This window comes from Sus scrofa, chromosome 1 (assembly GCF_054392235.1).
Source record: "Sus scrofa isolate SSC_HxYL_T2T_F1_AM1 chromosome 1, Sscrofa_HxYL_maternal_Yorkshire_Landrace_v2.0, whole genome shotgun sequence".
In the NCBI taxonomy this organism is placed as follows: domain Eukaryota; kingdom Metazoa; phylum Chordata; class Mammalia; order Artiodactyla; family Suidae; genus Sus; species Sus scrofa.
This window is the reverse complement of record NC_139383.1, coordinates 274272994-274300192: the sequence shown is the minus strand read 5'-3', so window position 1 is coordinate 274300192 and position 27199 is coordinate 274272994. Positions and strand designations below refer to the sequence as shown.

Here is a 27199-nt window from a genome sequence, read left to right as displayed (position 1 = left end):
GAGCATGGAATATCTTTCCATTGTTTACAACTTGTTCATTTCTTTGATTTATGCTTTATAGTTCTCAGCATATAAGTCTTTTACCTCCTTTGTCATGTGTATTCTCAGGTAATGAATTTTTGTGGTGAAAATTTATTTTTATTTTTTTCTGTATTTTTAGGGGTACCCCTGGGTCATATGGAAGTTCCCAGGCTAGGGATCTAATCAGAGCTACAGCTTCAAACCTACACTAGAGCCCCAGCAATGCCAGATCTGAGCCTCATCTGTGACCTAAACCACAGCTCATGGCAATGTGGAATCCTTAAGTCACTGAGAAAGGTCAGGGATGTAACCCTAAACCTCAAGGTTCCTAGTTTGAGTCATTTCCACTGCACCATGATGGGAAACCCCTGGAGTGCAATTTTACAAGTTACTGTGTATTTTTTTTTTTTTGTCTTTTTCTCTCTCTCTCTCTCTCTTTTTTTTTTTTTAGGGCCCCACCCCCAGCATAGGGAGGTTTCCAGGCTAGGTGTCTAATTGGAGCTACAGCTGCTGGCCTATGACAGAGCCACAGCAATGCCAGATCCAAGCCCTGAATTGAACCTAAACCACAGCTCATGGCAACTCCAGATCATTAATGTACTGATCAAGCCCAAGGATCTAACCTGAAACCTCGTGTTTCCTAGTCGGACTCATTTCTGCTGTGCCATGGCAGGAACTCCGGCATTATATTTTTGTATTCCTTTTCTAATATTTCATTGTTACTATAAAGAAATGCAACTGATTTCTGAATGTTAATCTTATATCCTGCTACTTTGCTGAATTTGTTCATCAGTTCAAGTAGTTTTTGGGTGGAGTCATTAGGGTTTTCTACATATAGTATCATGTCATCTGCAAACAGTGACAGTTTGATCTCTTCTCTGCCTCTTTGGATGCCTTTTATTTCTTTGGTTTGTCTGATGCTGTGGCTAGGACTTCTAATACTATGTTGAATAACAGTGGCATAAGCGGTCATCCTTGTCATGTTCCAGATTTTAGTGGGATTGCTTTCAGCTTTTCTCCATTGAGTATTATATTTGCTGTGGGTTTGTCATAAATGGATTTGATTATGTATGTATGTTCCATCTACACCTCCTTTGGTAAGAGTTTTTATCATGAATGTATATTGGTATTTGTCAAATTATTTTTCTGCAACTATTGAGATGATCATGTGGTTTTTGACTTTTCTTTTGTTAATATGGTGTATGACCTTGATTGATTTGCATATGTTGAACCATCCTTGTGACCCTGAGATGAATCCCACCTGGTCATAGTGTATGATCTTTTTTATATGTTGTTGGACTCGGTTGGCTAAATTTTGTTGAGAATTGTTTCATCTATATTCATCAAAGATATTATCCTGTAGTTTTCTTTTTTGGTGGTATATTTGTCTGGTTTTGGAATTAGGGTGATGGTGGGGTCATAGAATATCTTTGGGAGTTTTCCTTATTCTTCAACATTTTGGAAGAGTTTAAGTAAGATGGGTATAAGTTCCTCTTTGTTTGCTGGAATTTGCTATAAAGCCACCTTGTCCTGGACTTTCATTTGTAGGGAGTGTTTTTATGACATATTCAATTTCATTTCTAGTGATTGATCTCTTCAGTTGATCTATTTCTTCTTGATTCAGTTTTGGCAGGCTGTAAGACTTTAGAAAGTTGTCCATTTCTTCTAGGTTGTCAAATTTGTTGGCATATAATTGTCCCTAGTATTCTCTCATGGTTTTTGTATTTCTGTAGTATCTGTTGTGATTTTTCCTTTTTCATTTATTATTTTGTTTATTTGGGGTTTTTTCTCTTCTCTTCTTGGTTGCGCTAGCCAGATATTTGTCAGTTTTATTACCCTTTTCAAAGAACAAGTTCTTGGTCTTATTGATTTTGTCTATTGTTTTTTGAATTTTATTGATTTCCTCTTTTATCTTTATGATTTCCTTCCTTCTGCTGATGTTAGGTTTTATTTGTTCTTTTTCTAATTCACTTGGGTGCTGGGTTAAGTTTTTGATTTGAGATTTTTCTTCATTTTTGAGGAAGGCCTGTATTTCATGAATTTCCCTCTAAGTATTGCTTTTGCAGTGTCCCAAATATTCTGAGTGGTTCTGTCTTCATTATCATTTGTCTCGATATGTTTTTAATTTCCTTATTGGTTTCCTCATTGACCCATTGGTTTTTTAGTAGCATGTTGTTTAGTCTCCATGTAGTAGGTTTTTTCCTCATTTCTTTCCTTATGGATGATTTCTAGTATCATGACATTGTGGTCAGAGAAGATACTTGAAATAATTTCTCTACTCTTAAAATTGTTGAGGTTAGCTTTGTGCCCCAATATGTGATCAGTTCTTGAGAATTTTCCATACCCACTTGAGAAGAAAGTATATTCTGCTTTTTTTGGTTGTAATATCCTGAAAATGTCAATTAAGTCTCCCTTTTCTATTGTTTCCTTTAGGATCTCTGTTGCCTTATTGATTTTCTCTCTAGACATTCTGTCCATTGATGTGAGTGGGTTGTTAAATCTTCTACCATGATTTTATTCCCATCAATTTCTCCTTTTAAGTCTGTTAGTAATTGTTGGAGGTATCTGAGCGTGGCTACATTAGTGGCATATGTATTGATGATTGTAATATCCTCTTCTTGAATGGATGTTTAAGCATTAAATAGTGTCCTTCTTTGTCATTCTTTATGGCCTTTGTTTTAAAGTCTATTTTGTCTGATATGAGTATTGCAACTCCTGCTTTCCTGTCTTGTCCATTGGCATTAAATATCTTTTCCCATCCCCTCACTTTCAATCTCTAAATGTCCTTTGCCCTAAGGTGATTCTCTTGAAGGTAGCAGATTGAAGGGTTTTGTTTTTAATCTAACCTACTATTCTGTGTCTTTTGATTGTAGCAGTCAGTCCACTGATATTTAAGGTGATTATTGATAGATATGTATTTATTGCCATTTTAAAACTTGTTTTCCAGTTGACTATATGTTTCTCTTCTGTTTTTTTTTTTTTTTTGGTTAGATGGTTTCCATTTATTTTATGTTTGAGTACTTTTCTTTTCCATTTTTGTGAATGTAATGTTTGGTTTTGATTTGTGGTTGCCCTGTTTTTTAGGTATTTTAACCCTTTCATATACCTGCTTCCTTTAGCCTGATAGTCATATAGGCTCAAACATGTCATAAAATAAAAAAGAACCTATATTTTCTTACTTTCCTTCCCCACTTTGTATGATTTTGATGTCTTTTTTTAACATCTTCATTTTTAGATCTGTATGCTGCCTTCGTCAATGACTGCTTCCCAATTGTAATTTCCTCCATCCTAATTCTTCTTGCCTTTTTTTTCAATTTAGAGAAGCCCTTTCAGTATTTCTTTTAGAATGGGTTTAGTATTGCTGTACTCTTTTAGATTTTGTTTGTTGGACAAAATCGTTATTTCCCCTTCTATTTTAAATGATGTCCTTGCTGGATAGAGTATACTAGCTTGAAAATTTTTTCCTTTCAGAACTTTAAATATATCTTGCCACTCTCTTCTGGCCTATAGTGTTTCTGTAGATAAATCAGCTGATATTCTTATGAGGGTTCCCTTATAATTAATGATTTACCTTTCTCTTGTTGCCTTTAGAATCCTCTCTTTATCTTTAGCTTTTGCCATTTTTATTATGATATGTCTTGGTGTGGGCCTGTTTGGTTTCAACTTGTTTGGGGCCCTCTGTGTTAGGGTTGGGGTTAGGGTGTCTTGATATCAGTATCCTATATATTTGGAAAGTTTTCAGCCATAATTTCTTCAAATATATTTCCAATCTCCTTTTCTTTTTCTTCTTCTTCTGGAATTCCTATTATGCATCGATTGACCCACTTTATATTTTCCCATAAGTCTCTCATATTGTTTTCATGTTTTTTCAGTTGGTTTTCTGTCTGCTGTCCTGATGATGAGTGATTTCCATTATTCTATCTTCCATGTCACTATTTCCTCCCTCTGTATTGTTCATTCTGGTCTTGATTGCCTTTAGCTCAGTTTGCATCTCTGCAAATGAATTTTCTTGTTTTTTCTTGGCTCCTCCTTAAATTTTCTACTTCCATGCTAAAGGAATCTGCATTACTATTCATAGACTCTCTTAATTCCTTCAGTATTTTTACTATCTGCCTTTTGAACTCAAAATCTGTCAAATGCAGTTATCTGTTTCATTGTTGACTGCTTCAGGTGAATTCTCTTGTTCCTTAAACTGGGAATGGTCATTGAGCTTCTTCATCTTGCTTGTGTTTTTATTTTTCTGTGAGTTGGGGAAACCAAACTGTAGTCTTGTAAGTCTACTTCTATACCAGGGTACCCCTTTGTATTTTTGGGGGGGTTACTATTTATTTTTGGTGTGGGAGTTTGGATATTTGATGTCTGTTTCTTCAGAGTTAGAAGGCTGTTATCCCCAGTATGCTCAGAATGTTTTCATAGAGAAGGAGCCAATGGGTAGGGCCAGAAGTCAGTTCCTGTTCATTAGGCTCTCAACCTAGCAGCAAGGACCTGCAAGAAGTTGGCAGTCCTAGTTGCAGGACCCTGGGTAGTGGTAATGAGATCTAGGGGTATCTGCAATGTGACCAGGGCATTTGGCAGTAGCAACAGCAGGTTGCATGAATTCCCAGGGGAGTGAGAGCAACAATAGCTTTGGGTTCAATTACAATGCCCACCTCTGAGGTGATTACAATCCCAGGTGGTGACTGTTCAGGGACCCCTAGTGGTAGTGGGCCGTGACCACCTCTGGGGTCAGTGATAACTGTGGTGGTTTTCCCCTGCCACCTGTAGACCTTGAATGAATCAACCGTTCTCACTTAGCCCACATAGGAGGTGCTGTACAGGTGCTCCTATATGCAGGATTCTGGGAAGTGATAGAGATCAGGCACGTGGGTACTTCCTGGAGCATTTAGTAGTGGCAGCAGCAAGGCCAGTGTGTTCCTGGGGGTGCAAGAGCAACAATAGGTGGTGTTCAGTCACAATGCCTTCCTGTGTGGTACCCTTGAGGTGAATGGGGCCACAAGTGGTGTCTGTTCATGGATGTATAGTGGTAGCAAGCCAATCCCATCTCTGGAGCCAGAGATAACCACAGTGGATTGCCCCCACCTCCTGTAGACCATGCCAGAAGTACTTCATCCTGCTTAGCCCCCACAGGAGGTGCTGCACAACCTGCCCCTAGTTGCAGGTTCCTGGGAAGGGACAGTAATTAAGCATCTGGCACTGCACAGAGCATTTGGCTGTGCCAGCAGCAGGGCGGGTTTGCTCTCATGGGAGTGAAAGCAACAAGAGGAGGTGTTCTGTCACAATGTCTTTCTCTGTGGTGCCCTGTGAGGTGGTTGGGGCTGCAAGTGATTTTTGATCATGTATCCTCAGTGGCAGTGGGCCACAAACACTTTTGGAATCAGAGATAACTGTGGTGGCTTGCCCCCACCACCTGCAGACCATGCAAGAAGCACCCTGTCGCACTTATCCCACGCAGGATGTGCTGCACAAGCTGTCCCTAGTTGTAGGGTCTTGGGAAGACACAGTGACCAAGTGTCTTGCCACCAACCAGAGCATTTGGCAGTGGCATCTGCAAGGCAGGTGTGTTCCCAGGGGAGTAAGAGAAACTGTGTGGTGCTTGGTTACAGTGCCCTCTTTTTTTAATCTTTTTGCCAACCCCTGAGGTGACTGGGGTTGCAGGTGGAGCCCACTGACAGGCCCCAGTGTTGGCCAGCCTCATCTCCCTCTGGCCTCTGAGATGCCTGCTGCGTTTTGTCCCTGCCACCTATAGATCCTGCAAGAGGCACCATGTCACACTTAGCCCCCTGATGCCCTTAGCCCATATAAGAGGTGTCTGGCTACTGGTAACCTGCACAAGTGCCCAATCTCCCCTAAAGTGGTAAGAGGCTTCTGTGTGCCCATAGTCTGTGCCAGAGCCACCCTGTTCTCTGAGATCCAGCAGGCATGCACACTCAGTGGTGCAGGGAGTTTCCTATGGCATCTGCCCCTCCTCCTCTCACCCTCCCCAACAATGGCAACTTGCCTATCCTGATGGTCTGGACCTTCTCCCAGGTTCCCTCTGCCCTGACATCCCCCCCCCCTCAGCCCATGGCATACCCCACCCCTGTCTATGGTGCTCTGCTCCTTAGCCCCTCAGGCTGTCCCCACACATCCAGCAGTCATCTCGCTAGGACTGACCTGCAGAGCCTAAGTCTCAGTGCCCAGCCCCCATCCAAGAGTCTCAAGCTGTGGTGTCCAGGCTGGTGGTTCAGATGATCTGTTTGGCTCTCACTCGGCTTTGCTGTTCTCAGTCCAGCTGATGTGTTTTCTCAGCGACTTTGAGGTCCCTCTGACTCAGCTGATCTTTCTATCAGTTATGTGGCTACCCAGGATGTGGGTTCTTCTTCTCCTTCACAGCTCCCTCTTGGGAATGCCAGTCCTGTCCTGATTCTTTTTGTCTCTCTTTTTTTTTTCTTATGTTTTCCCAGTTATGTCAAGAGCTTCTTGCCCTTTTTGGAGATGTAAGTTCTACTTCCAGTGTTCAGCTGATGTTCTGTGTGAGTTGTTTTACTTATAGACGTGTTTTTTTGATGTGTTTGTGGGAAGAGATGAGCGTGACTTCTTACTCCTCTGCCATCTTGCTCCTGATCTAATTTTCAAATGTTTTGTTTGGAATTTTGAAACTTGATAGACTTGTCTTTGATTTTCTTTTCCTGCCATGTACCTGTCAGAATTTGGTATTAGGAGTATGTTTGGCTTATAAAAACCATTACAAACTGTTTCCTCTTTTACTATTCTGGTGAAGAATTTGTATAAGACTGCAGTTATTTCTTCCTTAACTGCAAGAATTCATCAGTTAAATCTTTTGTGACTTGATAGTGCCATTTGGGTAATATCTGATAAACGATTCCATTTCTTTAGTAGATATCAAGCTATTCAGATGTTTTCTTTTGTGAGCTTTTATATAGTTTTATTTTTGAAGCATTTGTTCATTTTACTAAAATATTGAAATTTATTAGCTTTAAGTTGCTCATAATAGCCTTGTATTGTCTTTATATTAAAAAAATCAGGGCTGTGAAAACCACAAATAAAAAATTAAGGAATATTTACACATGTATATATTCATTTAGTCAGTGTACAGATAAAAATCTAGGACATTTCTATCACCCCAGTTGTCCTCTATAATACCCCAATGGTAAATAGTATCTATTTATTTATTTATTTTATTTTGCTTTTTAGGGCTGCACCTGCAGTGTATGGAGATTCCTAGGCTAGGGATCTAATCAGAGCTATAGCTGATGGCCTATACCTCGGCCACAGGAGTGCAGAATCCGAGCTACATCTGCAACCTACACTACAGCTCATGGCAATGCCAGATCCTGAACCCACTGAGGGAGGCCAGGGATTGAACCCACAACCACATTGTTTCTAGTCGGATTCATTTCTACTGCACCACAATTGGAACTCCTTTATATTTATTGATTAAATTAATTTTGACACCTATCCAGAAAGAAAATTCTGGCTTAGATAGTTTCACTGTTTAATTTTCTCAATCATTTAAAGAAAAATTAAAGTTAACTTTTTGTCTATAGTAAATAGACAAAAAGGGAGCAGTTAATTCATTTTATGAAGATAGGAAAAATTGACAAAAAATAAAATTACCATTTTAATAACACAAATTTGTTCCAATTATCTATCTTTGTGTAACAAACCACCCCAAAATTAGTGACTTTAAACGACTACATTTATTTTGCTCATCTCCAGCTCAGGTAGGGCTTGGTTTGAATAGCTCATCCCTGCCCCTAGTCACCTTGGTGACTAGGAGGCTGTGGTATGGACCATCTTTAGGATGCTTACACAAATGTCTTTTGGTTGATGCTGAATATTAGCTGGGACTTTAGCTAGGCCTGTTGGCTAGAATGCCAATATATCATCTCTCTAAGTAGTCTAGGCTCTCTCACAACGTGATGGATGGATTCCAAAGTCAAGTTTCCAGGTGTTCAATATCATGCATTGCAGGGAGCCAAGGAGATGCAGGGACTCAAGGGAGGGACCTTGCCTCATGGCAGAAAAACCCAAAGGCAGGTTTCTAACCAAGTAAGGGAGCTCACCTGAGTGGTGAAATCTGAAGGTGGGCTTCTGGTCAGGATAGAAGCTTGTTTGTATGGTAAAAAACCGAGGGCAGGCTGAGGCCTGCCTGAATGGTAAAAAACTGAGGACAGGCTGAGACCTACCTGTACGGTGCAATCCGAGGGCAGCCTCAGGTTACACAGCTCTCATATTGATGTTGATGGGGAAAAATTGGGGCTTTCCAGGGAAAACAATTTCCATGTTTGCACCAGAGAACATGGATTGTTTCTTGGGTGACCTAGTCTTTCCTGTTGCTTTATTTGTTATTCATTTTTTTCCTCAGTCTTTCCTGATTATTTACTTATTATTTTTATTTTCCATTTTTATTCTCCTGTGGTGATTTGTGATTTAACAAAATTACAACAATAATATAACGAGAATTTCATCCTGAAGGACTTTTCCCTATTTAAATCCAACTTAGTTAAAACATAGTGTTTATCTACTAACTAGTTATACAGTAAACTTTAGAGTTAGGATTTTAATGAGGTTCATAGAAGTTAGACACATATTATTCTTGATCAAAAGAAACCTAGCTGTGAGTTTTGTCCTTGATTTTAGAAGCTTTTAGTGACAGCTCGCTAAGTTGATTTGTATTTTCTCACACTGTCTCTCTGCCAAGGACACTTTGAAGATAGACACTAGTCTGAAGGAAAGAATTGTTATGTGGCCTCTTCAGTTTGTAAAAATTGGCTGGCCGTGGGATGGTTTGTGCTGGGTCTCCTCTCTCCCACATGATATGTTGTGCCTGTTTGTCCATAAATTGTCCTCACTAAATTTAGTTAAGTTGAAGATTTTATAACATGACAAATTGCTGCTGTACCATGTGATTAAAAACAAAATCTAAAAGTTGACCAATGTACTTTTAACACTATGATGTAATCTGTAGTTAGAAACTATCTATATAATCAACCACTTATGCCAATAAAATATGAGCAGTCCAGCGCCCTGAAAGAAGGGACAAAGAGGCTGTGTCCCTTGCATTTGCTGGCACCATATGTCTCCTTCAGGGAGTGCACTCCCTGGCTGCTGGAGCTGGCCTCCAGCAATTCATTATCTGGACAATGTAAATTTGTAATCTTAATACATTATTCCTTGAATGGTTAATTTTTTTAAGAAACTGGCAATACCAAGTATTAGCAAGAATATGGGCAACTGAAACTCTCATATATTCCTAGTGGGAATGTAAAATGGTATGGCCACTGGAAAAAATTATTTGGAAGCTTCTTATAAAGTAAAACAACATATATTTATCATGTAAACATATATCCATCCAGAGATTCATACATAGATGTTCATAACTGCTTTATGCATAATAGCCAAAAACTAGTTACAGACCAAATGTTCATCACTGGTAGAGGCAGAAACAAATTATAGCATATTAGTACAACAAAATCCTACCCAGTAAGAAAAATAGTGATAAATTGTTGATATATCCCACAACATGGATGAATCTCAAACACTGTGCTGAACAAAAGGAGTCAGATACAAGAGTGCATATTCTAAGATGCCATTCATTTGACTCTTTGAAAAAGGCAAACCTAACCTATACCTGCAGTATTCAGGGTTCTGGCTGCAAGAGAATGGACTGGGAGGGGGAGATTGGATGGGATATGGATACAAGGGGACTTTTGGGGACAGTATAATTAGACATATAACATTAATATAATATTTTGAACCAGAAGCTCAAGCATTCTTCAAGAAAATAGTATCATATGCCACTAAACTGTACTTGTGGATACTGGAAGTTTCTGAACTTCTTTAAAGGAGGAAATTAGGACAGGAATCTTTTGCAATGGGTCAGCTATGAGACTATCCATTTACACAGATAGGCATTTTGGTCATGGACCATAGTTATAAATCAGTACAAATAGCATCAACCCTTAATGCTACTGTTTAAGAAGAGAAAGAAGTAAAGCTTCCAATTTGTTTTAATCGGGTCAGAACTGGGCTAATTTGGTCTGTTACATGAGCTGCAGAGAATAAATTGGGAAATTATGACTGTTGGCTCTAACAAGGATCCAGGGAACTCCTTCCCATGATGCCCTGTCTGTATGTGGCCAAAGGAAAGCCCTGTTCAGCCCCTACTGCTATTAGCCTGATGACCCTGTTCCCTATTCAGAGTTTCTTGTTCAGGTTTCAAAATACAAACATGAAATACATCAAAATTCCTGAAGACCTAGGTTGAGTGGCGTCAGAGGACCATGTGCCTCAGATATTCTTAAACACTCTTCTTTCTGGTCTTCTCTGCTCCAGTTGATACAGATAACTGTGATTACTCTGACTTCCCCTTCAAACCTGGCTCTGGCTTGGCTTTGCAGACCTTCACTGAGCTCCTTGGCTCCTCATCAGGAATCCTAGCCTCTCCTTCTCACTCTCCCTTCCACACCCAGCATGTGTATTCAACAGCAGTTTAGCAATTTGACTTATGCTTCTGCCTACTTGCCATCTGTATGCATTAATCTTGACCCTGAACCTGATTCTGTCTAACCCCTTTACAATGGTTGCAAGGAAGAATCTGAGTCCTTCCCTCCTTCCTCCTGAGTAGGACATAGACAGTGCCTTCTATACAGCAACTAGGGCAGTAATATGAAAAGAAACTTTAGACAAATAGTTATGAGCCAGCAGCTCTTGCCATTGGAATAATCTCTCCATCATGTCCAGGTCAGCTCTTACCTGTTTGCAGATGCAGTAGGTGAAGAAGCAGCAGTAGTAAGTAAAGGGATCTCATCTCATCACCCTGGCCTGACAGGCAGAGGTTGCCCTGAGTCTCTGGAGCAGCTCATTGTTGTCTCTAAGATGAGGGTTTTCTGAGGTTATTGTCAGGAATAAGGATGAGAAACTCAGGGAAAGGAAAAACACAATGGGTAATGACAAGATAAAAATAGCACAAGGCCCTTGAGAAGGAAAAAATGACAAAAGGTTAAAAGATGAGCTTATGAGAGAATTCTGGACCTCTTTCTGAGTATTTGTGAAACTTTCTGATGTTAACTGGCACCGTAGACTGAATGGCTGCTACAGGAATAGTATGATCAAGGTAGCACATACTGGCAGAGATAATGAAGGAGAAGCAGCTCCATCCTAAGATAACCTACAGTGCCCTTGAGAGGCTCAATAGGAGTGAGTAGACTTTCTCACTGGAGGCAGAATATTTCAGGATATCATAGAATCATCTGCTGATCTGTATCACTCTTCTCTTGATGAAATACACAATCATTTGGGTCTTAAGTGTCTATCACCCTGCAGGACATGGTTATTAGAATGTATCCAGTCAGAAGAGACTAACCTTTGTGAGCCATCATATTCTCCATGGAACGATGAAGGGAAAATTAAATTAGCTTGTGTTTTTCTAATCTCTTGGAAGAAATTATTTAGTTCTGAGACATGGTCCTCAATTAGTGTAGGGTTCAGATATTCCTCTTGCTAATGGTTGCAGTATTAACTTCAAAATAGGAACAATGTTTCAGTGAATCTTTTATCCTATGTGGGCAAGCTTTTCTTTAGGTGTGGAATTTGAATAGAAATCAGGATTAGGCATATATTTAGATAGATCTGCAAGATACTGATAACAAAAACATAATTTAAAAAGACAACTGGGAGTTCCTATTGTGGTGCAGTGGAAGCAAATCCAACTACTATCCATGAGGTTGAAGGTTTGATCCCTGTCCTCATTCAGTGGGTCAGGGATCCAGCATTTCCATGAGCTGTGGATGCAGCTCAGATCCTCAGTGCCATGGCTGTGGTGTAGGCCGACAGCTGTAGCTCTGATTTTACCCCAGTCTGGGAATTTCCATATGCCATACGTGTGGCCCTAAAAAAAAGCACTAGTTGCAGAGCCTGGATACACTGGGTCTTGTACCATATCTTCCTCTAAAGCATAGCGTCAATTTATTCTAATCACTTCACTTCTGAATCTTAGCTTATTCTTCTGTGAATCAAATGGAAGTGTTAAACTAAATGATTTATTCTTAATGTCTACTATGCATCAAAATACTTGGGGGAGAACCTCACTTTAGCTTTTAAATAATAATTGATATATAATCTGGGTATTCTAGAAAATTTAACCCAGAAAACCTGAGTAAGTCTGAGGAGAGTATATTTTTAAAAAGCATCTCACTTGGTTATGATAATGACCAATGTTTGGGGATCTCTAGACCATATGAAGTTGTAGGTTCTATCTAGTTCTTGAACCTCATTGTTCTTCTATAAAAAAATGAGTATACAAGAAGGGAAGGGCAAGGGAGATTAAAGGTGCTAAAATAGGAATATTGAGAAATTAAATGTAAATCAGGTGATATAAAATCACCTTCTCTCTATTGACTGGTGATGCAATTTCTGCCTTCCAATGTTATGAGTTTGAATTCTATCTCAAATATTTACAAGCTGTGGGTGCAAGTGATTTAAGTAAACTTAGCCTCAATTTTCTTCAGTATACAATCTTAAGCATAATACCCTCTACTTGCTACTTTTGTTTAAGGATTAAAATATACAACCTGTAAGCAGTGCTTAGTTGAGTGCTGTCATACAACAAGTAGCTAGTAAATGTTAGCTATAAGATGATGATGTCCATGACAAAAACTCCAAAGGGGGAAGAAAAGCAGAACATCTTTCTAATTCAGAAGAAAAGATGAGAAAATAAAGGGCAATGAGTCCTTCATATTCCCATCACTCTAAAATGAGATAATGGAAGAGACAAGATGGTGGAAGAGTAAGGAGACACGCTCACCCTCTCCCACACACACACACACACACACACACAAAAAAAAAAACACATCACAGGTTTAAAATGACTCACACAGAACAGCAATAATTGCTGGCAGAAGAACCTAAACTCCAATAACGGCAAGAATCTCATGATATAACTGGGTAAAACAAGAGAAAAGAGGAGAGTGAGAGAAGGGGAATCAGGGCTGGAGGGGCACTCCCAAAAGGGAACTGTGGAGGAGAAAGTGATCCCAAACCTGGGAAAATCACCTACTCAATGGAAAGATCAACTGAATCAGAGGTATCTCCGGATGCAGAGAAGAGTGCAGCAGTAAGTCTGAGATCTGAAGAGCAGAGTGAGAACCTAACAGATCATCCAAACTACTGGCACAGTCACCAAAAATGGAGATTCTTGGGTGGGGCCTGGACACCAAGACCTTGGCTCAGGAGGTTAGTCCCCAGGAATAGGATGGGTTGGGTGGTGCAGAGACTGCTTGGGGAACTAGGAACTGGTCAGTCAGGTTGGCAGGGAAGAGACTGCCCCAGGGGTCTAGGAAGCGGTCTGTTGGATTGGTGGGGCAGAGACTGCCTGGGAGTCTGGAAAGTGGAGCATCGAGGGTGGAGGGAGCAATACACTAAGGTTGGGGAGCAGAAAGCCCACATCAGAGAGAACCTGGCAGAAGAGATGAATCTGCAGGAAAGACACGGTGCCAGTGTTGGGGAGGGTAGAGAAGGGGTGGGATGCCATAGAATACTCCCCACACCACAGCGAGCTCATGTGCCTGTCAGCTATCAGAAAGCTGTGCTTCCCAGTGCATCCCCCCTCCCTCTACCCAATGCTTGCACGCCTGAACTGAGACTGCCTGCTGTCCCAAAGGGCTGGCCTCACAATTTGTGGGAAACTGACCACTGCAGGGGCTTTTCCTGCCCTGGCCTCCCTGCCCTCTAGAGGGGTTACAACCCTGTAGAGCAGCACCCAGCACCACCAGGCCCCTGGAAAAGGACCACAGCCCAGAAAAGCTAGAACAAGCTCAGTCCAGCCATGCAATATCTGCCTCCATTGTGTAGTGGTCCTGCCAATTTAGCTGCCCATGGAAAGATCCTCTTGGGTTCTCAGTGGTCCAGCTAGCCACTCTCACACTCAGAGGGTGCTGCACTCCTGTGGAATAGCTGCCCAGCACTGCCATCCCACTGCAAGAGCCCCCTGCAGCCCAGAAAAGCTAGAACAAGCTTGGCCAGGCCATGCAAAATCTGCCTCCATTCTGAGGTGGTCCTGCCAATTCAGCTGCCCTGAGGAAGAGTCCTTTGGGTTCTTAGTGGCCCAGCCAGCTGCTCCACCCTTGAAGGGTGCTTCACTCCTGTGGAACACCTGCCCAACACTGCCAGCCTACTGCAAGAGCCTACTGCAGCCCAGAAAAGTGAAAACAAGTTTGGCCTGGCTGTGCAAGACCTGCCTCTATTCTGAGGTGGTCCTCCCAAATCTGGCTGCCCTGGGGAAGAGCTCCTTGAGTTCTTAGAGACCCAGCTATCTGCTCCCACCATCAGGGGGTGGATCCCTCCTGTAGAACAGGTGCCCAGCACTGTCAGCTGCCTGGAAGAGCCCCACAGCCCAGTAACACCAGAGCAAGCTCTGCCCAACTGTGTGAAATATGCTTCCATCTCGGTGCAGACATCCCAGTCCTGTCTGCTCTCAGGAAGTCCTCCTTTGCTCCAGGGAGAACATGTCAGCCCTTCCCACTCTGCTTCAAAGAAGACTGACAAAAAATACCAGCCCTCAGGAAACATTCCATGGCAGTGACATGGCAAACCCTGCCTGGCGATGGAGAGTACAACTCCCCCAGGAAAAAGAAAAGTACAAGCAAGATGAAGAAGCTGAGAAACCACCCACAGTTAATCCAAAAGAAGATGTCACCTAAAGCACTCAACAATGAAACAGATCTCTGCATTCTGATGGACTTGGAGTTCAAAAGAGAAATAGTGAAAATACAGAAGGAATTAAGAGAAGATATGAACAGTAATGCAGATACCCTCAGAAAGGAACTAGAAAATATAAGGAGGAGCCAAGAAAAACTAGAACATTCATTGGCAGAGATACAAACTGAACTAAGGGCAGGAAAAACCAGAATGAATAATGCAGAAGAACGAATTAGTGATGTGGAAGATAGAATAATGGAAATTACCCAAAAAGGACAGCAGACAGAAAACCAAATCAAAAAGCAGAAAAGCAATATAAGAGACCTATGGGATAATATAAAGCAGGCCAATCTAAGCATAATAAGATTTCCAGAAGGAGTAGAAAAAGATAAGGGGGTGGAAAAATATTTGAAGAAATTATCACTGGAAACTTCCCAAATCAAAAGGATACTGAGTTCAAGATACCGGAAGCACAGAGGACCCCAAAATAGTTGTACCCAAATAGAACCACACCAAGACACATTATAATAAAAATGGCAAAAGTTAATGATAAAGAGAGGACCCTAAAGGCAGCAAGAGAAAAGCAGAATGTTACCTACAAGGGAACCCCTATAAGGTTATCAGCTTATTTCTCTACAGATATTCTATAGGCCAGGAGGGAATGGCAAGAGATATTTAAAGTGCTAAAAGGAAAAAATAAAAAATATGCAACCTAGAATACTCTATCCAGCAAGAATACTTAAAATAGAAGGGGAAATAAATTTTTTCCAACAAACAAAAGCTAAAAGAATACAGCAATACAAAACCCAGGCTAAAAGAAATACTGAAAGGGCTTCTATAAACCAAAAAGAAAGGAAGGAAAGGGAAGAAAAAAGAAAAAAAGAAGAGGAAGAGCTAGGATTGAGGAAACCACAATCAGAGAGCAGTCATTCAAATAAGCCAGCATACAGATTTAATCATGAGCATGTTTCAAACAAAATAAAATTAAAAAGAAAAAAAAGAGTCATCAAAATCATAAAATGTGGGCAAGAGAAATAAGGAAATTAATAGACTTTTTTTTAAAAAAAATTGATTTGTGTTTATCTTCTTAAGTTTAGCATAGTAATGAAGTGTTTGCAACTACAGGACCATCAGGCTAAAACACAATTATAGGACGGGGTTAGCATACCTAAAAACAGGGCAACCCTAAGCCAAAAGCAAATATTGCATTCGCAAAAAATGAAAAAAAAAACAAAAATAAAAACTCAAGCAGAAAATAATTAGAGACAATCCAACCAAAAAAAGAAAGGAAGAATGGAGAACCATAGAATCAACTGGAACACGAGGATCAAATGGCAATAAATAATCATCTATCAATAATCACCTTAAATGTCAAAGGACTGAATGCTCCAATCAAAAGACACAGAGTGGCTGAGTGGATACAAAGGCAAAAACCTTCAATCTGCTGACTACAAGAAACTCACATTAGGACAAAGGATACAAAATAGACTGAATGTGACAGGGTGGGGAAAAATATTTCATGCCATAAGACATGACAGGAAAGCAGGAGTTGCAATACTCATATCAGACAAAACAGACTTTAAAACAAAAGACATAAAGAAAGACAAAAAGGACACTATATAATGATTAAGGGATCCATTCAAGGAGAGGATATTACTATCATCAACATATATGCCCCAAATATAGGAGCACCCAGATACATACAACAAATACTAACAGACATAAAGGGAGAAAATGATGGGAATACAATCATACTAGGAGACGTTAATACCCCCCTCACACCAATAGACAGATCCTCTAGACCGAAAACCAATAAAGCAACAGAGATCTTAATGGAAGCAATAGAAAAGTTAGACTTAATTGACATCTTCAGGACACTACATTCAAAAAAATCAGAATACACACTCTTCTCAAGTTCACATGGAACATTCTCAAGAATCGACCACATATTGGGACACAAAGCTAACCTCAACAAATTTAGGAGCATAGAAATTATTTCAAGTATCTTCTCTGACCACAACGCTATGAAATTAGAAATCAACCATGGGAAAAGAAATGAGAAGAAACCTACTACACGGAGACTAAAAAATATGCTACTAAAAAACCAATGGGTCAATGAGGAAATCAAGAAGGAAATTAAAAAATACCTTGAGGAGTTCCCGTCGTGGCACAGTGGTTAACGAATCCGACTAGGAACCATGAGGTTTCGAGTTTGGCCCCTGCCCTTGCTCAGTGGGTTAATGATCCAGTGTTGCCGTGAGCTGTGGTGTAGGTTGCAGATGCAGCTCGGATCCCGTGTTACTGTGGCTCTGGCATAGGCTGGTGGCTACAGCTCCAGTTCGACCCCCAGCCTGGGAATCTCCATATGCCACGGGAGTAGCCCAAGAAATAGCAAAAAAAAAAAAAAAAAAAAAAAAAAAGACAAAAAAAAATTACCTTGAGACAAATGATAATGAAGACACAACCTCTCAAAATCTATGGGATGCCACAAAAGCAATGCTCAGAGGGAAATTTATAGTGATACAGGCCTTTCTCAAAAAAGAAGGATGATCCCAAATTGACAACTTAACCCTCCACCTAAACGAATTAGAAAAAGAAGAATAAGAAAGACCTAAAGTTAGCAGATGGAAGGAAATTATAAAGATCAAAGAAGAAATCAATAAAATAGAGATTCAAAATATAATAGAGAAAATTAATAAAACTAAGAGCTGTTTCTTTGAAAAGGTAAACAAAATTGAAAAACCCCTGGCCAGACTCACTAAAAAGAGGAGAGAAAGAATCCAAACAAACATCAGAAATGAAAAAGGAGAAATCAAAACGCATACTGCAGAAATACCAAAAAAACCCATAAGAGAATACTATAAAAAACTATATGCCAACAAATTGGACAATATGGAAAAATGGACAGTTTTCTAGAATCTTAGAGCCTGCCAAACTGACTCAAGAATAAATAGACCAACTAAACAGACAAATCACTAGAAATGAAATTGGAGAATTCATAAAAACACTCCCTACAAATAAAAGTCCAGGACCAGATGGCTTCACAGGCAAATTCCATCAAACATATAAAGAGGAACAGGTGCCCATTCTCCTTAAAGTTTTTCAAAATGTTGAAGAAGAAGCGATACTCTCAAAGACATTCTATGATGCCACCATCACCCTAATTCCAAAACCAGACAGAGATACCACCAAAAAAGAAAACTATCGCCCAATATCTTTGATGAATATAGATGCAAAAATTCTCAACAAAATCTTAGCCAACTGAATCCAACAACATACCAAAAAGATCATACACCATGACCAGGTAGGGTTTATCCCAGGTTTACAAGGATGGTTCAACATACACAAATCAATCAATGTCATACACCACATTAACAAAGAAAAGTCAAAAATCATATGATCATCTCTATAGACGCAGAAAAAGCATTTGACAATGTCCAACATCAACTCATGATCACAACTCTTGCCAAAGTGGGTATAGAGTAAACATTCCTAAACATAATCAAAGCCATTTATGACAAACCCACAGCAAATATATTCCTAAATGGGGAAAAACTGAAAGCCTTCTCACTCAAATCTGGAACAAGACAGGGATGTCCACTCTCACCATTGCTATTCAACATAGATTTGGAAGTCCTAGCCACAGCAATTAGACAAACAAAAAAAATGCAAATAATAAGAGATCAAACTGTCATTGTATGCAGATGACATGATACTATACATAGAAAACCCTAAGTAATCCACCCAAAAACCACTTGAACTGATTAATAAATACAGCAAAGTAGCAGTATAGAAGACTAACATTCAGAAGTCAGTTGCATTTCTGTATACCAACAATGAAATATTAGAAAAGGAATATAAAAATACAATACCTTTTAAAATTGCACCTCACAAAATCAAATACCTCGGAATATACCTGACCAAGGAGGTAAAGGACTTATATGCATACAACTATAAAACATAAATCAAAGAAATTAAAGAAGATGTAAAGAAATGGAAAGATATTCCATGTTCCTGGATTGGAAAAATCAATATTGTAACAATGGCCATACTACCCAAAGCAATTTACAGATTCAATGCAATCCCTATCAAATTATGCAGGACATTTTTCACAGAACTAGAAGAAACAATTCAAACATTTATATGGAATCACAATAAAACTACAATTGCCAAAGCAATCCTGAGAAACAAAAACCAAGCAGGAGGCATAACTTTCGAAGACATCAAGAAATATTACAAAGCCACAGTCATCAAAACAGTGTCGTACTGGTATCAAAACAGACAGACAGACCAATGGAAGAGAAGAGGGAACCCGGAAATAAACCCTGACACCTATGGTCAATTAATCTTTGACAAAGGAGGCAAGAACATAAAAGGGGAAAAAGAAAGTCTATGCAGCAAGCATTTCAGGGATACCTGGACAACTGCATGCAAAGCAATGAAATTAGAACACACCCTCACACCATGCACAGAAATAAACCCCAAATGGGTGAGAGACTTAAATATAAGATGGGACACCATCAAACTCCTAGAAGAGTCCATAGCCAAAAAACTCTCTGACATCAACAACATAAATATTTTCTCAGGTCAGTCTCCCAAAGCAATAGAAATTAGAGCAAAAATAAACCCATGGGACCTCATCCAAGGGAAAAGCTTTTGCACAGCAAAGGAAACCAAAAAGAAAACAAAAAGACAATTTACAGAATGGGAGAAAATAGTTTCAAATGATGCAACAGAAAAGGGCTTAATCTCTAGAATATATAAACAACTTATACAACTCAACAGCAGGAAACCCAATCAATCAATGGAAAAATGGGCAAAAGACCTGAAAAGACTGTTCTACAAGGAAGATATACAGATGTCCAGCAAACACAGGAAAAAATGCTCAACATCGCTGATTATAAGAGAAATGCAAATCAAAACTACCACAAGATACCACCTCACACCAGTCAGAATGGCCATCATTAATAAGGCCACAAATAACAAGTACTGGAGGGGGTGTGGAGAAAAAGGAACCCTCCTGCACTGTTGATGGGAATATAAACTGATATAGCCACTATGGAGAACAGTATGGAGGTACCTTAGAAATCTATACATAGAACTTCCATATGTCCCTGAAATTCCACTCTTGGGCATATATCCAGACAAAACTCTACTTAAAAGAGACACATGCACCCACATGTTCATTGCAGCACTATTCACAATAGCCAGGATATGGAAACAACACAAATGTCCATCAACAGAGGATTGGATTAGGAAGAAGTGTTGTATATATACACAATGGGATACTACTCAGCCATAAAGAGAATGACATAATGCCATTTGCAGCAACATGGATGGAACTAGAGAATCTCATACTGAGTGAAATGAGCCAGAAAGACAAAGACAAATATCGTATGGTATCACTTATAACTGGAACTAATATACAGCACAAATGAAACTTTCCACAGAAAAGAAAATTGTAGACCTGGAGAATAGTCTTGTGCCTGCCCAGGGGGAAAGGTAGGGAGTGGGAAGTACCAGGAGCTTGGGATTACTGGATACACCTTGGAATGGTTTTACAAGGAGATCCTGTTGAATAGTATCAATAACTATGTCTAGAAACTTATATTGCAACAGAACATAGGGTGTGGAAAAATGTATACACGGAAGAGTAACTTGGTCCCCATGCTGTACAGTAGAAAAAAATTAAAATAATGCCATTTATAGCAACATGGATGGAACTAGACAATCTTATACTGAGTGACATGAGCCAGAAAGACAAAGACAAATACCATATGATATCACTTATAACTGGAATCTAATATCCAGCACAAATGAACATCTCCTCAGAAAAGAAAATCATAGACTTGGAGAAAAGACTTGTGGCTGCCTGATGGGAGGGGGAGGGAGTGGGAGGGATCGGGAGCTTGGGCTTATCAGACACAACTTAGAATAGATTTACAAGGAGATCCTGCTGAGTAGCATTGAGAACTTTGTCTAGATACTCATGTTGCAACAGAACAGAGGGTGGTGGAAAAAAATGTAATTGTAATGTATACATGTAAGGATAACTTGATCCCCTTGCTGTACAGTGGGAAAATAAAATAATAATAATAATAATAAAATAATAAAACAAGAAAATAAAATAAAATTAAATTAAATTAAAAAAATAAAATGAGATAATGCTGAAAGTTTTAAAATAAATTTTGTATGGACTGGGGGCTATGGAGAGAATGTAAGTTGTCACTCATCTCCGTCCACTCGTGTCTCCATAATGCTGCAAAGATGAGACTGATTAGGGCTGTGGACCAAGTCCAAGTCTTGATAATACCAGAGGTGAACATGCAATGACAACTTGGAGGAATCCCCTCCACATAAAAGGTTGGCCAGAGTGAAAGAGAGAGTAAAAATAAAGCTGTAATATTCATAAGGAAGAGAAAGGAAGGAAGTGGGGTCAGCTCAGAGGTGATGTCTGGACTGGGGATTAAAATGAATTTAAAAGGAGATTTGAGAGGTGGAAGATTTGGGAGGCAGCACATGAAGCGTTCTAGAGGAAATCTCACATTCTAACTGTCCTTTGTACCTCCCCAATGCTGCAGAGCCATGGAAGACCAATCCAGCATCTCTGAATTTTTCCTCCAAATCTTATCTGGGTCACCAGCAACAGCAGGTATTCTTTGGAATCTTCCTGGGCATGTATCTTGTCACCTTGACTGGGAACCTACTCATCATCCTGACCATCGGCTCTGACCCCCACCTCCACACACCCATGTACTTCTTTCTGGCCAACCTGCCCTTTGTTGACATGTTTAACATCCTCCACTGTAAAGAAGATGCTGGTAAATGTACAGACTCAGCATCACAACATCTCCTATGCTGGCTGCCTCACACAAATGTATTTCTCTCTGATGTTTGGTGACCTAGACAGCTTCTTTCTAGCAGTGGTGGCATATGACCACTACATGGCCATCTGCTTCCCTCTTCACTACTCCACAGTAATGAATCTGTGAGTCTCTGCCCTGCTGCTTGCCTCATGCTGGGTCTTCACCCACGTTGTTGCCCTCACTCACATCCTCCTCATGGCTCAGCTGTCCTCCTGTGTTGTTGGGGAAATAGCTCACTTTCTCTGTGACATAATTCCTCTCCTGAGGCTGTCCTGTTCTGATACCTGCATGAACAAATTTATGGTTTTTGCCTTAGGAGGCGCAGTGGTCACTGTTCCCTTTCTGTGCATTGTCCTCTCCTATGTACACATTGAAGCTGCCATCCTGAGAGTCTTAACTCATGATGGGGGGTGCAGAGCCTTTTCCACCTGCAGTTCCCATATCTGTATTGTCTCTGTGTTCTATGGGACCCTCTTCAGTGCCTACTTGTGCCCTCCTTCTGTTGCCTCTGAAGGGAAGGTCTTTGCAGCAGCTGTAATATACACAGTGGTGACCCCCATGTTGAAACACTTTATCTTCAGCCTAAGGAATAAGGACATGAAGGGCACCCTTAGGAGGCTCCTTAGTCATAGGATAATTCTTTCTTCTTATATAGGCCGAGAGAAAGTTTCTATGAAAAGACAGAGGCTTGGAACCAGACACACATGGCTCCAGATTGGGGTCTTCCACACACTAGCCATGCAAACATAATCCTGTTACCTAAACTTTCTGAGCCTTATCTTTCTCATCTGTAAGATGGAGCATATAACCTCTATCTAAATGGGGGACTTGGAGAATTAACTGAGATTAACAATGAAATGCATCTAGCAGAGTGGCTTCTACTAGTACATTTTCAATAGATGAGAGCTACTATTATCAATACTGTTGTCACTCTGCATACCTCCTCTGCTCAGAAATATAAAATATTTTCTCTGAGGAGTTCTTGAGTGCTCAGTGGTTACCAAACCCAACTAGGATCCATGAGGATTCGGGTTTGATCCCTGGCCTCTCTCAGTGGGTTAAGCAACTGGCATTGCCATGAGCTATGGTGTAGGTCACAGATGCAGCTTGAAACTGGCATTTCTGTGGCTGTGGCATAGGCCAGCAGGTGTAGCTACAATTGGACCCCTAGCCTGGGAACCTCCAAATGCCATGGGTGCAGCCCTAAAAAAATTATTTTTTTCTCTGAGATTCATTTATTAGATAACTAAACACCTAATGCTTCCTAGGTGATGAGAGCTGTTATAAGTGCTAGGGATAGAACACTGAGCAAGATATGGACCCAGCTTTCATAACATTTTCATTCCAGATTGTCAATTTGTCAGTTATAAAAAATTAGAGGTTATCTCTCTTGTTTATATCACTAAGTGGAGGTTAAGACAAAAGAAATAAAGGGCAGGAGATTATATTCCAGGAGATGAAGAGTAGGTACAGTTTCCCATCAGAAGAATGAAATTCAAAGTTCAGATTTCCATTCTGGTTACTCCATGTCCTATGATTTGCCACAATCTCATTGAGAAGAATGGTTGAGTTGCTTGTGTTGTCTCTTCACCCTGCTGCTCTTAAGTGTTCAACACAAAGGTCATTTGTGTGACCTGTAGGTGTGAACAAAGCACCCTCTTTCCTTATTTGCCTTCAGGTTTGGCTTCAGAGCTAAAAGGGGCACCAGCAGGTTAAATTAACTGCAGAGATAGAAAAAAATTATTTATGGGCATCTAAGTTTCTTTCTGTCTCTAAGAATCTTAGAAACATTAAAAAATATTATTGTTGATCACAGACATGGAGAGCAGACTTGTCTTTTCCATGGGAGGCAGGAAGTGTGTGGGATGGTTAGGGAGTTGGAGGTTGGTAGAGGCAAACCACTGCATTTAGAATGGATAAATAATGGGGTTTTATTGCACACACAGGTAACTATGTCCAATTTCTTGGTTTAGAACATGATGGAAGATAGTATGAAAAAAAGATGTACAGAAGAAATTGAAGGGACATTGTAAATCAACTATACTTTAAAAAAATTTTAAAATATTATTGTTTAAAAATAAAGACCATATCATTTTGACTTCCTCATATCCCTCTGGAGGGACAAGAGTCCACTGGCTACCTCAAACCCCTCCCCAAAGCAGTTTGTTTCTCAGACTCAGTCTATCTTAAAATGTTTCTTAATTCCTATATTTCTCTATAAATAATTACTGAGCATCTTTCAAAGAATCAAACCCTCCCAGGCTTCAGCAGTACCTGAGGATGCCATTTGCATATGGTCTGAAACAGGACTTGAACTTGTGTTCTCTCCAGGTCTCCCTTCCAGGTAGTCTCTCTAGGGGTCCTTGATTGTGTGAGGAGAGCTTTCCCATATAATCAGAGATGGGGCTCTCATCTCCTTCTCTCATCTCCTTATCTACCACTCTCATTCTATTGACATCTACTCTCCTAGACTATGGGCCACTGAGAGTTTCCCCAAGCCATTTACATCTACCTCTCTTGTGTCCTCTGAACTGTCTAGATAATATCCTCTACTCCTCATGATCAGCTTTTACAGGATGGAGTCTCCTGGCAGAATCTCAGGCTCCTGATGACAGAGTTCATGGACATGAGGGAGGCTAAGATATGAGATTACCTGGCCATCCATGACCCCTCTGATATCCTGGACTTGCTGCTCAAACTGACCCAATCAGCTCACCTTCATTACTCATTTTGACCCCCAATAAATCATAATCCACAGACAGTAAATTACATGTTTGAGCCCTGGCTGGGGCTAGACTTAGGCTTTGCACACAGGCCCCAAGCAGATGAGACTGGGTCCCATCCAACACGAATCCTTCCCACTGTATTCAAATTTCCCAACTTCTTCATCTCTTCATACATCCTATCAAACCCACCCCCTTCCCTAAATTTCAGCTTCAATTAATATAGGTCACCCATGTCAACTAAGGTTACTATGATGTTGACATTAAGATCATTCATGCTGAATATCAAATTATTTCTGTCTTTGTATTTTGGTTTTTTAAAGTATATAAGATGTGCTTTTAATTGGGATCTGTGCAGGGGTGGGGTGATGTGGTTCATGGGACCCATTAACTCTTTGGGATTCATTCCTTCCTCTTGCTTTTTTTTTTTCTTTAAGCACAGGCATCTCTCACCCAGATATCAGGAAATACTACAAAGTCACAGTCATCAAGACAGTATGGTACTGGTATCTAAACAGACATACAGACCAATGGAAGAGAATAGAGAACCCAGAAATAAACCCTGACACCTATGGTCAATTAATCTTTGACAAAGGAGGCAAGAACATAAAATGGAAAAAGAAAGTCTATTCAGCAAGAATTGCTGAGAAATCTGGACAGCTGCATGTAAATCAATTAAACTAAAACACACCCTCACACCATACACATAAATCAACTCAAAATGGCTGAAAGACTTAAATATAAGACAAGACACCATCAAACTCCTGGAAGAGACCATAGGCAAAACACTGTCTGACATCAATATCATGAATATTTTCTCAGGTCAATCTCCCAAAGCAACAGAAATAAGAGCAAAAATAAACCAATGGGACCTCATCAATCTGACAAGATTTTGCACAGCAAAGGAACCCCAAAAGAAAGCAAAAAGACAACTCACAGAATGGAACAAAATAGTTTCTAAGGATGCAAGTGACAAGGGCCTAATCTCTAAAATATACAAACAACTTACACAACTCAACAGCAAAAAAAAAAAAAAAAACATAACATCCCAATTGAAAAATGGGAAAAGGACCTGAATATACATTCATTCTAGGGAGATAAACAGATGGCCAACAATGCTCAACATCCCTGATTATTAGAGAACTGCAAATCAAAATTATTATGAGATACCACCTTATACCATTCAGAATGGCCATCATTAATAAGTCCTCAAAAAACAAATGCTGGAGGAGGTGTGGAGAAAAGGGAACCCTCCTGCACTGTTGGTGGGAATGGAAGCTGGTACAGCTATTATGGGGAACAGTTTGGAGGTACCTTAGAAATCTATACAAGGAACTACCATATGACACAGCAATCTCACTCTTTGGCATATATCCAGATAAATCTTTTCTTTAAAAAGACACATGCATGTTCATTGCAGCAATATTCACAAACACCAAGACATGGAAACTACCCGAATGTCCATTGATAGATGATTGGATTAGGAAGATGTTGTATATATACACAATGGAATACTACTCAGCCATAAAAAAGAATAAAATAATGACATTTGAAGCAATATGGATGGAACTAGAGACTCTTCTACTATGAGAAGTAAGTTATTAAGAAAACAACAAATACAATATGATATCACTCATACCTGGTATCTAATATACAGCACAAATGAACCTTTCCACAGAAAAGAAAATCATTCACTTTGAGAATAAACTTGCAATTGCCTAGGGTGAGGGGGAGGGAGTGGGATGGGTTGGGAGATTGGGGTTAATGGATGCAAACCATTGCTTTTGGAATGGATTAGCTATGAGATCCTGCTGATTAGCTCTGAGAACTATGTCTAATCACTTATGATGGAATATGATAATGGGAGAATAAAGAATATATACATGTATGTGTAACTGGGTCACTATGCTGTACAGTAGAAAAAAAAGATTGTTAGGGAAACAACAATAAAAAATAAAGATTTATGTTCTTTTTAACTTTTTTTGTCTTATTTTTTGGCTGCACCTGTGGCATATGGAGGTTCCCAGGCTAGGGTCCCAATTGGAACTGTGGCCTCTGGGCAGATCCACAGCCACAGCCACAGCCACAGCAACATGAGATCTGATTTGCCTCTGTGACCTACACCAGGGCTCACAGCAATGCCAGATCCTTAACCCATTGAGCAAGTCCAGGGATTGAACCCACATACTCATGGATACTAGTCAGGTTTGTTAACCAATGAGCCATGATGGGAACTCCCTATTTTTAGCTTTAAGAAGGATATAAACTGTTGAAATGTCACTAAGGGCTGCTTTCCAGAAGTATTTATTAACTGGTGATCTCATTGCCCATTCGTGGTTTTCAAAAATGTAGCAACCTTTGTTTTAAGCCCAATGAGATGCTTTACTGTGCAAGGTCATGAGTCAGACCTGGGATGCTCCAAATAAAACTCATACTTAGAGGGTTCCAAAAGTTTTATGTACATATTCATATCAATATGACCTTTGGCTGCCCACAACTAAGGAAAGCCAATATAGCAGGATAGGTGGCAATAAAGCACTTCCCATCAGGCAAGTCGATTCCACATTTCTTGAGAAAAATCCATGCAGAGCAGTATCAACAGCCCATGGCTGAAAATGTGCACAATAATATTGATTTTTTTTAGGTGATGAGTCTTACAGGTGCAAGCAAGTGGTCAGGGATCCAATAGACAGATGTCCAGTGCCCGTGGGGAAGCTGAGCCAGGCACTCATGGGTGTGTCTGGCCAAAGGAGGCATCCTTTCTCTAGACCAGCAAGAAGGTCACAGCCCTATTCAGGTTTTGGCTCTGGAGCTGGATGAGACTGAGTGGCTCCATGTCTGCCGCTTAATCAGGTGGGATGTGGGTGGAAGATGCCCTTTGTCCTTCTA

General features: G+C 40.1%; 1 protein-coding gene and 1 long non-coding RNA gene across 2 annotated transcripts in view; one reads left to right on the top strand and one right to left on the bottom strand.

The window, feature by feature from the left end:
- LOC146407209 (uncharacterized) overlaps positions 1-27199 on the bottom strand; it is a 266633-nt gene that overhangs the window by 201116 nt on the left and 38318 nt on the right. The gene's annotated exons all lie outside the window — the stretch shown is intronic.
- On the top strand, positions 21307-22337 carry LOC106507861 (olfactory receptor 1N1-like). The gene is given in 3 exon segments (XM_021082225.2): positions 21307-21362; positions 21364-21510; positions 21512-22337. Coding segments are annotated over 3 exon segments (1029 nt in total).